The sequence below is a fragment of the Apodemus sylvaticus genome, chromosome 10, assembly GCF_947179515.1.
Source record: "Apodemus sylvaticus chromosome 10, mApoSyl1.1, whole genome shotgun sequence".
Classification (NCBI taxonomy): domain Eukaryota; kingdom Metazoa; phylum Chordata; class Mammalia; order Rodentia; family Muridae; genus Apodemus; species Apodemus sylvaticus.
The window spans coordinates 91,192,724-91,205,767 of record NC_067481.1 but is presented as its reverse complement, the minus strand read 5'-3'; the positions used below and the strand labels follow the sequence as shown (position 1 = coordinate 91,205,767).

Genomic DNA, 13,044 nt, shown 5'->3' with positions numbered 1-13,044 from the left:
TCACATTGTCAATGATCCATCCACCATTCATTTAAAAGTGCATTCATTATTCAGTCAACATCTACACCTATAACTTCTGAGGCTTATCTTGATATGTATTTTGATGTTTATCTCACTGGTATCAGAAAGGATAACATAATATGGTTGTAATATTTTTAAAGTTAACTTTTGTCTTATGTGAATGTTTATATATGTGTTTAAGTCAGAATGGAGAGGGATTCAGACTCTTAGAGAGAGTCTGGCAGACAGGTAGGCTGGTATGAACACTTTGGAAAACTGTTTCTTGTATCCAGTGTGCTGGCTGGTTTTGTGTGTCAAGCTGACACAGGCTGGAGTTATCACAGAGAAAAGAGCTTCAGTTGAGGAAAGGCCTCCATGAGATCCAGCTGTGGGGCATTTTCTCAATTAGTGAACAGGGGGAGGGCTCATTGTGGATGGTGCCATCCCTGGGCTGGTAGTCTTGGGTTCTATAAGAGAGCAGGCTGAGCAAGCCAGGGGAAGCAAGCCAGTAAGTAACATCCCTCCATGCCTTCTACATCAGCTCCTGCTTCCTGACCTGCTTGAGTTCCAGTCCTGACTTCCTTTGGTGATGAACAGCAATGTGGAAGTGGAAGCTGAATAAACGCTTTCCTCCCCAACTTGCTTCATAGTCATGATGTTTGTGGAGGAATAGAAACCCTGACTAAGATATCTAGGAAGGTTGAACACGAATGAACCAGTAATTCTACTATTACATGTGCCTTGAGGGAATGGGATGTATACACGCACTTACCTATAGGAGGGTGGGTCAATAAATGGATATAGTACTGGTATGCTGTATGCTTACAAGGCAAAATTTAGAGAAACTCAAATCTTTGATATGTGTAGTAACCTAGTGAATTTTAAGGATCCGTAAAAGAAGCTGGATACTTAATAGGATGTATTGTATGTTTTATGTATATGATGTTGATAAATTAACATTTGCTGATAGAAAGTTAGCAAGAGATACTAAAGCCGCATTTTCTCCTGGGTTAAGGCCAAGCGTTTCCAGGGCTAAACTTATCCAACAGCCAAGAGCCCCAACTAAGTTGAAACCAACCTAATTCTAACGAGCACAAAAATGAATACATTTGATCTCATTGCAGGATCAATCTGTATAGACTTCTAGACAGCATGGAAAAATGATAGCACGGTGGAACAAAATGAGCAAACTTCACAAGCCTAGCTGACAGGGAGCTCTGTCCATGGTGGTTCCAATTATACGTAGATCAGCAGGAATTCAGGGCAAACTATGATGCCTGCGAATGCATGCTTGGGGGTGGGGCTTTTTTAAAAGGCTAGGAAATAATTCCTGTAAGAGCAGGAAAGTGGTCAGCCTAAATGAGGTCTGGTAAAGATTACAGGACTACATAGGCAGCCTCAGGGGCACCAGAAGCAGCCTATTGCTTCTAGGTGGTGGTGAGGTCATGTCCATAGATGCTTCATACTAAACTAAAGAACCATATTTGTATATGCCCTGTCCTATATGTGATGTTTCACAACAGAAACCTTGAGAGAATAATATACTATAGACATTGTCCCATACAATCAAATCTTTATGGAAAACCTCTAGAAAGATTGCAATCTTGAAACCTACACAGTTCTGACACAAATGCTATACTGGAAGCTTCAGCTTTCTCTGGTTTGGTAAACGTTCCCATTTCCCTTTAAAGTCTAAGGTTTAGGAGTCTTTAGAAAAATCCCAATGTGAGTGTAGCTTTGCAAAGCAATATCTTCCCTGGAGTTAAGTTCCAATGGACAGGCTTGGGTTTGCCCATCCATAGTTCTGTGTTACCTGGCACGGTGCCTGGGACACATTGTGGGCTCTCTAAACAAGCTTTGAGAGAGGATGGAAGAGAAACAGAGAAGCTGATTGGCTGAGTGTAATGTCAAGATCGCCACATCACCTACACAGCAGGGCTGCACTATAGATCCTGGGCTGAATAGAGAGGGGGTGGCTCAGGGCACTTTCCTCTGGGATTAAATGGCCTCTGTAACCTGTGGCCTTGGGAGCCACAGGTCATGCTATGGAAGAGGTAGACACTAGATGGCGCTGCCCAAATGTGCCTTGTAACCTTAGAGGCAGTGGCAGCTAATGCAAGCTGCTTTCAGTATGTGGAGCCCTTCTAATGAGTCCCAACACTGGGGAGAATGTTCTTAGAAGGTGTAGCCTGCATCAGCTGCTTTGCAAGGCTAAACCCCATCCTCTGAAGGCAGTGTATTCTGCACGGGGAACTAACCATTTGAGAATGGGACTCCTGGCAGAGTTCTGTTAGCAGCACAAAGTCAGTATATGAGACCTGGTAGTCCTCCCCAGATACTCCAGTTGTATCCAGGAAGGGACCTACTCAGTGGTCCTTCCTGCTTCTCAGATTGGCTGGCAATGGAAGTGTCATTATTTGAGCATTAAAAGGATACAGATGGTCCCAGAAAAATGGAGGTACTTGAGGAATATTTAAGTTTCATGTGTGGCACAGAGTGGGAAGCAGAGAGAAGATTCCAGATACACCTAATGCATTCAGGGAAAGCGAGTCTGCAGTGCTCACTTAGCGGTTCGTTTTTAAAGTCTCACTTTGCATAAATTTGGCAGAGGCAGGGAAGGACCTGAATTAGGACTACCTATTTTAAGAAAAGACTCTGCACCCAACTCTTCTCAGTCCCTGATTTCCCTGGAGTAACCAAACTCCCTACCAAGGAAAGCGTGCCTCTCTTTGCATGGTGACTGGCAAGGAGTGGGGAGGAGGGAGGAGGGATGGGCAGCCTTCAGACTGCTACTCCTGGCTCCAGGCTTCCGATCACTCCTTACCACCTTACCCCTCCTGTGTCCAACAGTACAGCATCTGCAAAGAGCCCAGACCCGGCAGGTGTCCGAGGAGACTGTCAAAGGGCCAAAAGCGGGAAGGATCTAGTTTTTTGAAAGCCCCAAGGGAGGGATCTAGCAGATTGTTTCTTCTTTGGAAAAGAGAAAGAGAGAGACAGAGAGAGAGAGAGAGAGAGAGAGAGAGAGAGAGAGAGAGAGAAGAGAAAGGGAGAGCAAAGAAAAGGCAGAGAGAGGGGGGGAGGAAGATGTGAGGGTGTAGGAGGCAAAGAGAGGCAAATGACAAGAGGGGAGAAGCAAAGAGCTTCTAAGAGCAGCAGACAGATGCACAGAAGGAGGTGGGGAAGAAGAGTGGGCACAACAAGACGGGATATAGAGGCAGATAAATAACAGGTCCTCAGGCTGGAATCTGACTGAGCTAAACAGATGTGGACCCTTTGACCGTGAGCCAGCCCAACAAAGACCTCAATTATCTGCAGAACCTGATATCCATCTGCACACACTATCTGCAACAAACTGGGTCAGCCTCAGAAGGAAGGGGGTGGGGGGGAGGGGGCAAGCCTTCTATTGTCTGATTGGTGCAAACTGGTGGTGGATGTGTGTGTGTGGGGGGGGAGATGGTTTTCATTTGATCCCCACTGTGAAAAGCTACCGCCTGAATCTAACATCAAAGAAAGCAATCTCAACCACCTTTAGCACAGCACCCACTGCTGCTGGCACTAGGCATCACCCAAGGGTAAGGTGTCCCGAATATGTGTCCTGGTGAGCCAGCTCACGTGTCATCCAGCGTCAGAAGAGGATGGAGGGATGGAGGTGAGGAGCGGAAGGTCATGCGGAGTCAGCTCAGGCCAAGTGAGCGGAGGGCCAGAGAACAGGGGAAAGGAGAGGGCCTGGATGGATGCCCCCACGTCCAGAGTGACTTTACCTGCCATGCAATCAGGTCCTTGAGGCGGCTCAGCTTGTCCTGGTCCTCCGGGTGCTCCCTGCTATACTCTTCAGTGAAGAAGGCCTGGGATGGGGGTGGAAGACAGGTGAGGGCTTAGGATTTTTTGTTTATCAGGTGGGACACATGGTCAATCTCTGGCATTGAGAGAAAACTTGATGTGAGAAGCTTTGGGGACCCAGGCATTGGGGTGGACCCTATCACAGCTGACAGTGCCACTTTTTGTTTTTACTGGAGGCTGCAGAGACATCAGCACCCACTGGAAACAGGCTGCAGACTCAAAGGAAGTTCTGTTGCCATGGGGTGCCAGGACCAGCAGCAGCTCCCCTGGAAACTGTTCTGAACGGGGAATTTGACACCCATTCTCTAGTCCCACTGAACCACAATTCTGGGGGCTTGAGTTGGGTGGAGGCTTAGAACAGGGATTCCTGTGTTAGGGACCTAGGGAAGGATCCTGAGGCTCAGGGGATCACTGCTGGAGCAAGAAAGTTGAACAAGGGACTTCCCCTGGTTCTTGTTCAAGTCTCATGGCTCCTCCATTCCTCCCTTCCCCTCTCTTCAGAGTTTCCAACCATATCACATGACCACTCACTGCTGACATATTGCAGCAGTCCTGAAAACCTACACAAAGGGTGAACACAGATGTGTCAGGGTAGCCAAAAGGACTTACTAGGTGACAGTTATCACTAACTCTGAAGTGGGGCACACTGGGACATTCTTGCCTTTGCACCAAAGTCACAAAGCACAGAGGATGCACAGTGAGGTTTTGTAGAAAGATGCGATCATCCCTCTTCCAGGGTCTGTGAGTTGGAAGGCAGCTCAGGATCTTTTATTCTAAGCCATGCTAGAAAAAGCCCTAGCTCCTTACTGGGACACCACCATTCCCAACAGAGGCTACTATTATGACTCAAATAACTGATGTTATTTCCTTTTGGCCACCTACACCAGGAGGGTCAAATATACAATCTTGGGCCCAAATATGTGGGGCTTCCTAAAGGGACCTGTGACTTGCATATCTAGATTATGCCTAGGCCTATGGAGTTGGTCTCCCAGATTTCCACATGTTTAGATTCTGAGTTTCTTTCTTTCTCTGAAGATGTATCTATGCTATTTCAAAACTTCTGTAGAAGAGATGGGTTTACCAAATGTCATGGCTTGTGGCTTGTGGTCACCTCTGAGCCTTTCCTTGACAGAGTTTCCTGGAGGTGTCAGGGGAATGGCGACCCTTGGGAAATTGCTTCTTCTTCACCCAGGTGTGGAATCAGGATGGGAAGGAAACTGGAGCTCAGGTTGAAATCTGACACCCAACCAAGCTAATTGTCCATCTGGGATTAAGCAAGAATGGGGGGGGGGAGGGGATAAGCTTCAAGGTCGTTTACCTTCTCGTATTTGGCGAAGCCTCCCATGACAGCAGGGTCCACGATCCCATTGAGGAGCATGGAGAGAGGGTTGATTGGGAGGCTTTCATCACTCTGGTACTGGTTTATCATCATCAGGATCTTCTCGTTGGCTGTGGACATGGTTTCAATGGCATTCTCCAGAGGACTAATTGTAGTCTGTTGAGAACAAGATTGGCAGAAGAGCCTTAGCAGGTGGCCCGAGAGACAGACCGAATCATTGGAATTGATTTCACTATGGTAGGAATTCAAAGGCATCCCCTACTCCCCAGGCTGCAGCAGGATCTGAGGGTAATGAGTCAGCTCTGGGGGCTGTCTGCTAGCCAAAGACAGGCTGGCTTTCTACTTAGAGGAAAAGGATTTCTCTGGGGAAATACAGGCAGGAAGTGGTCGGCTCTACTACAACTTCAGAGGTTGACTATGACCAGGAAGGTTTCTCTCCCAGTTAACTGGGTAAAACAAACACCAAACCAACCCATCACATACTGGATGGAAGCTATTGTGTATGCTACTGGTGAGAGAAATTAAGAGAGCTTGCTCTAGGAACACCCAGCCTGGCACACAGCAGGCCCTGAGACAAGGGAAGATGAAATGTCCCCCACACATCTCAGAAACCAAGATAAACAGTGGTATTAATGACAATAGACAAACACTGAAGTTTGCAGAAGCTTATGGTCCACAGTCAAAACTAAACTAGAGGTCAGCAAACATCTCTGCAATGGGACCAGAGAGTAAATATTTTAGGATTGGCAGGCCTGATGGGCTCAGCTGCAATAACGCCACTCTGTTACTATTGGGCAGAAACAACAGCCAAGAAAACTGGACAGGAAAGTGTGGTTGTCCCAAACCACATTCAGAAAACAAAAGCAGGTAGAATGGCAGACCATAGACCTCAGTTTGCAGTTCACAACCTGGTACAATGAGCAGTGAGTACCAAATCTCAGCTCTGTGGTTTTTCTACCTCTGTGATGCAGGGCCAAGTTTCCTCACTTTTGTGAGCCTTGGTTGACTCGCTGGAGTAAGAAAGCCTACCTCAGGAACCCACTGGAAAGTGTTGTCAGAAATGCATATGAATGCTAGGACAGAACGTAGCAGTTATTCTTAAATGGGAAGATCACTGGTGGGAAAGGATGGAAGGGAAGAGGCACAAGAAACCGGAGAAATCTCCATGGAGGAAGGGAGCTAAATTTATCATGTCTATCAGAATGGTGATGTTGTGCCTGCCTCGTTGGCCATGTTGTGAAGATTAATTGAGACAATACAATATCTGACACTGAACAGTTCTTGAAAAATGTCCCCACTACTTGTATCTACCACATGTATGAGAGGAGTAGTCAGTCTCTGTAGCCATATTCTGAAGTTATTTCTATAATTATGGCTCTAACACAGCTTCCCCAACCATTTCTCTGAGTGTTGCTTTCATTGATTGTGGTGGTCTGAATGAGAATGACCCTGATAGGCTCATATGTTTGAATACTCAGTCCTCAGTTGGTGGAACTGTTTGGGAAGGATTAGGAGGTGTGGCCTTGGAGGAGGTGTGCCACTGGGGATGAGCTTTGAGGTTTCAAAAGTCCTTACCATTCCTAGCTAGCTCTTTCTCTGCCTCCAACTTGCAGATCAGGATGTAAACTCTTAGCTACTGCTCCAACACCATGCCTGCTTACTGCTGTGCCTCCCACTATAATGATCACAAGGGCCTAACCTTCTAAAATCATGAGCCCCTATAAACACATTCCTTATAGGTTGTCTTGGTCATGGCATCTCTTCAACAGCATTAGAAAAGTAACTAAGACAGAATTGGAAGCTTCTGCAGTGAGAAGGCCCTGGGAGCAGATTTCCTGTCGCTACTATTATCTTTCTGTCACCCATAGTATTAGTCAGTGTCATGCTACTATAACTAAAAACAGGTGCCAATTTCCTTATAAGAAAAAAAATGTTTATTTTGCTCATGATTCTGGAGGTCAGAGTCTAAGATCAGGCAATTCCCTGGGTTGGGCCTCAAGTAAAGGTGGTAGATGCAGTGGTAGGAAGGTTGTGTCAGTGTAGACTCTCACATCATAAGCCAGGAGAGAAAGTGAGAGATTTGGAGCTGCCAACCCTTAATCTAAGAAATTCCCTAAGGTGCTGCCTATTAAAGGTTCATAGTACCCACTAACAGTACTATTCTGGGGGAAAATATTTCACAATCAGACTTTTTTGGGGGGAACATCTATATTCATCTTATTCAAATTATATTGAACTTGGATTCATTATCCAAATTATAGTACCGACATCTGCATAATGCAGACACATTGACTCACACATATATGAACACTTATGGTATGAATTGGAAGAAAGCACTGCTTGGCCTATTGCCTAAAATTGAGACCCATGTCCAAGTTTGTGCCCTGCATGCAAGCCAATTCTGGGGAGCTTTACAAGGTTGAGGTGCAGATTAAGTTCTAAGGAAAACCTACCCCTCATTTGAGGAGTACAGTACTTCATCCAAATGCCAACAGCAGACTGGACATGTCTGGAAGACACCGCTTTTGAAGCAAGTCGTGAGAGAAATGGTATGGCTTATTGACTGGTTTGCCTGTACACTTCTGAGACTATTTCTGGATCTGAAAACCTGAATTCTCATTATAGCTGTCAGGAACAGAGATTGAGCAAGAAGAGCTTTGGCTCTCCATGGACAGCATTTGAGAAAGGAAAACATAACTATGAGTAGAACGTGGGTGCTGCACTTGGAGGGAGGCTTGGGTGTCAGCTGCTGATAGCAGAAATCAAAATAAAAGCCATCACAAACATTCATCCCAAGCCAGGCAACAGAGATGGCTCCTCTTACAGTCACCTCAGATGCCAGTCTGTGCATATGCTCAAGGATATACGAAGTGATGCTCTGTGGTGGCTTGAATAAGAAGGACCCCCCGCCCCCATCCCAAAGCGCAGACCTTGGATTCGTTGGTCCCAGTTGGTGGCAATGTTTGGGAAAGTGGTGCAGGCTCTCTGGAGGAAGTATGTCACTAGGAGTGGGACTTGAAAGTTTATAGCCTTGGCTACCTTCCATTTCATTTTCTCCTCTTCCTGTTTGCAGCTAAAGATGTGATCTCTCTGCTCCCTGCTCCTGCTACTGTCTGCTGCCTTTTGCCATGCCTCTCTACCATGATAGACTCTTATCTCTCTGGAATCATACAAGTAAAATAAACTCATAAGTTGCTTTTAGTCACCGCATTTTATTAGAGGATGACAAAGGTAACTAACAATGCACATGCCCAAAGACTGTAGGTGCCAGATTTGGAGAGGGACTGAGCTGTTCTTGGTTGCAAATGTTGACTTCCATCACAAGCATATCAGACTGTGTCACCAAGTCTGCTCTTGGGACTTCATGAGCCCCTGAGATCTCTGGTATCTGCTGAGCTGACTCTCAGTTTCTATGGGCAGGCAAAATAATTTAACACTCTGTGAAGGGACAGTTAATTCCTAAGGCAAAATGCCATAGGAACCAGCATGAAGGTGAGTGGGAAGGGGTAGTGACTTCCATTCCTGGCAAGGCAGCATCCTTTCCAGTTGCTCTAGTACCTCCCACTTATGTCATCTGCTTCAGCCAACTCAGGAGTCCTATGAGCTGCATGGGGCAGGCATCAATGACTAACACCAATTAATGTTTCAAGTTTACCAATGGCCTCAGCTTCTTCCCATACAACATAGTACACTGGGCAAGGAACAAGAAAGGATTTGAAGATTACCAGGTCATGCTAGCCTGCAGGAGTCTGTCACTCTGCAAGCACTGACTAGGATTCCCCCAACATCAACTCAGTAGAGGGAAAGCTGGCTGCTTGCATTTGCTTCAGTGTTTGCCAGTCACTAGTAGCCTAATGTGACATTTTATTTACTTTGTCTTACAGGGCTTGGAAGAGATTTGAGTTTGTAGCTCTGGGATCCAATGATTTTTGGCATCCATTGCAGCTCTGAGATTCCACACTTTGTAGATCCTTATTTGTAAACTGAGATGAATCAATACATGATGATCCTCCAATATCACACTGCCATCCAATGGCCTAGCTGAATTTGTCATTCTCCTAGATTAGGATTGAGGGCAAGGTAAAGTTCCCAACAAATAGGCAAGACTTTTTCTGAAAGTCCTTCCTAAAACACTCCTCTAGACACAGTGATGGTATGATAGTTTGTGTATGCTTATCCCAGGAAGTGGCACTATTAAAAGGTGTGGCCCTGTTGGAGTAGGTGTGTTACTGTGGACCTGGCTTTAAGAGCCTCATCCTAGCTCCCTGGAAGTCAGTCTTCCACTACCAGCCTTCAGATGAAGATTTAGAACTCTCAGTTCCTCCTGCACTGTGCCTGCCTGGATGCTGCCATGCTCCTGCCTTGATGATAATTAACTGAACCTCTGAACCTGTAAGCCAGCCCCAATTAAATGTTATCCTTATTAGAGTTGCCTTGGTCATGGTATCTGTTCATGGCCGTAAAACCCTAATTAAGACAGATTGGGTCATGGTACCACATAAAGGAAATAACAGACAATAAGAGACAAGATCATATAATGAAAACCAACTGCTTAGAAATGCAGTCACATAGCCAGGCATTAAATCTCTGTGTCTCAGTCTGGAGAGATGGCTCAGCTGTTAAGAGCACTGACTGCTCTTCCAGAGGTCCTGAGTTCAAATCCCAGTAACCACATGGTGGCTCACAACCATCTGTAATGGGATCTGACGCCCTCTTCCAGTGTGTCTGAGGGCAGCGATAGTGTCCTCACATCCTTTTAAAAAATTAATTAAATTAGGAAAACATGAAAACCTTTGTGTCTGAAACATTCTGAAAATTGGTAACGGAGGCCAGGAAGACCAAGTCTATTCCAATCAATCTGAGGGTGTTTTCCCAGTACCTTTTACCAGAAGATGTGCTCATTTTATTTGCATTCCTGTGACAATATGGATACACACAGGCACATACCTACAGGCATGCATGTGCACATGCACACAGACACACATGCAGCAAGCAAAGGGAATAATTTGTTTGGGCTCACAGTTCCAGAGGGCTCAGTGCATCATGGCGGGGGAGGCATGTTGGAACACCCTACAAACACAACAACAAGAAGCAGAGAGATGGGAGGCTGGCACTGGGTTGGATCATCCAACCTTTCCCCATTTATTCTATCTAGGTCTCCAAACTATGAGATGGTGGATCTCCCAGCCTTGGCTAATTCTCTCTGAAAACAGTGTCATTGACACATCCAGAACTTTACCTTAACCAATTTCCTAGGCGACTCAAATTCACAGTCAAAATTAACCATCACAGAAGCTAACAGGATGAAGAAAGTCAGTATAGAATGATGTCTGCTTTTGCCTAATTTCAGAATTACGAGGTGAAAATGTAAGGTAACTGTATAGGCATGATGGGTGTCAGTGGAGCAATTACTTATTTGATTTACTTAAATATTCCTGAGCAGGAATTATGGGCCTGAAGCTATTCTTGTCAGGGAGAGAGTAACAGACAAAGCATTTGCCTTCCTGGAGTTTATATTGCAGTGGAATCTATAACCCAACATTATACTTAATATTTGATTAATAAACGCTGAAAATAAGCACTCAGAAAATTGGGCAGTCTATTGGGAAGTACCAAGAACTTTGAAAAGTGACAGTAAGAGGACTCGGGCACAGAGGAGGTTTTACTGCAGTCTGTCAGGCATGGCTGGAGAAGAGGAGCCTTACAGAGTCAACCCAGGGGTGGGCTCAGTCAGGGATAATGGGTAGAGGCTATGGCTGCTGGAAAGAGCTCTTTCCTCAAGAGTAATGTTGATCATGGTCCAGTCACCCTTCTGTGTCCATGGGAATTTGGTTCTAGAGTCCACTGAGAACACCAAAACCCAATGTTCAAGTCCCTTTACAATGTGGTGCAATGCTTTCAGATCATTCACATACACCCTCTGATAGACCTTAAATCCTCTCTAGACTCCTTACAAGGGAATAAATGGCAAATGGCCATGCCAATGGTTATTTTACCACATTGTTCAGGAGATGACAAGAACATATATCCTTACATATGTCTAATGCAATTTTCCCCAAATATTTTCAATTTGCAGTCAGTTGATTTACGGACATAGGTCCTGTGCATATAGTGTCCCAACTGTATACACCTCACAGGACTTTGTGAGATTACATAGGATAAGGCTGTAAAAGACTGTGGCACAGTGGTGGGGAGCACATTTGTTGAAACTACCACATGTTAACATGTCTGGTGAAGTAAGAAGACATCATTGGCTTTCTCTCAAGGATACTACTGCTCACGAGAATGGATGAAGCATTCTGAGGAGAGCTGTCCAGACCAGGAGGATATTATGAGAAGCTGAAGTCAAACTTGACCTCTTCACTAACCTTGACAACTTATGAACTCACTCTGTGCCTCAGTGTCCCTATCTGTAAGTGGGAAACATATCTATCCCTGGGGGTTCTAGGCGTGTAAATGAGATCATGGTGGTGGACAATTTAGCAAGTGTTTAATTAATGCTCCTTGCTGGCATCTTTACCGTTCTGTTTTTCCAAGGCTGTGCCTATGGAATAGAAGCTCCAAGCCTATTTGCCTATGGGCTCACTACAGAGGGTATTGAAAGCCAGATGCTGACAAAACAGTAGTTTGAACACATCAAACCCTCCTCTGCACAGGGCTCTGTGTTACTTACAGAGAAGCCAGAGTATCTCTGAGGTCGTACATGACTTGGCATCTAATTACTAATTTGCATCTCCTTCCTGTTCTGATTTGGACATGATCTGACCCTAGGCCCTCTGTGCCAACTGCTTGCTCTGTTCAAAAGCTGATCTCTCCAACCCAGTGCTGTGGCACACACCTTTAATCCCAGTGCTTGGGAGGCAGAGACAAGTGTATCTCTGTGAGTTTGAGTCCAGCCTGGTCTACAAAGCAGGTTCTAGGACTGTTATACAGAGAAACCCTGTCCTAAAATAAAACAAAACATGAAACCCTCAACAAAACAAAAAACAAAAACAAGAGAAAGAAAAAAGATAAAGAAAAGCCCATCTCTTCAAAATCTGTGGATTATTCATCTCTGCTGCAGGGCCTTTGTTCAAAACCATTTTGACAGGGAATCTTCCTCTGATGCTACTATTTAAAAAGCTACCCTCCCATTTTACCCCTCCTTCATGACTACCATCATCTGACACATGGTGTTTACTTTGAATTGCTCCCCCACTAGAATGGAGGCTGCACCATGGAATCTGCAGGTACAGGCATCTAACGTGTGTTAGGCACCCGTGAAATGGTTTTAGAATGCATGAAAACTTAACTTCTCTCTAATGTATTCCCACCTACAAGGGTTCTCACAACTGTGCTGGCCAGGCTTGTGGAGAGTGGAAACTGCGTGGCCCTTAGCTAACAGAGGACACAGAGACTGTAAGGCATGCTGAGAAGTCAAACCTCTGTTCTGGCACTCCTGGGATGACTCAGCGGGCAAAGAACATCCCATCGAGCATGATGACCTGAGTTCAATCCTGGGGATACATATGATAGAGAGGTAGAAGTTGTCCTCTGGAATTCACATATATACTTGCAACATAGTATGCAGGAGCACACATTCGTATGCACACTGCACACACACACATTTACACATACACTCCCCATAGCACACACATAAACATACATACACATACCATACATACCATATACACACATATACACACATATACAAATAGATTATATATATATATATATATATATATATATATATGGAAGGAAAGAAAGAAGGAAAGACAGAAAGATAGATAGATAGATAGATAGATAGATAGATAGATAGATAGGATGGATGGATGGATGGATGGATAGATAGATAGATAGATAGATAGATAGATAGATAGATAGAT

At 45.0% G+C, this 13,044-nt stretch overlaps 1 protein-coding gene across 1 annotated transcript in view; it reads right to left on the bottom strand.

Moving 5' to 3' along the window:
- The window catches only part of Dock2 (dedicator of cytokinesis 2), a 411,802-nt gene that overhangs the window by 8,717 nt on the left and 390,041 nt on the right, over window positions 1-13,044 (bottom strand). The window contains exons 45-46 of the mRNA XM_052194849.1: window positions 5,159-5,335; window positions 3,762-3,845 (exon numbers count right to left, since the gene is read on the bottom strand). Of these exons, the coding sequence (XP_052050809.1) occupies window positions 3,762-3,845; window positions 5,159-5,335 (261 nt within the window). The remainder of the gene's footprint in view (window positions 1-3,761; window positions 3,846-5,158; window positions 5,336-13,044) is intronic.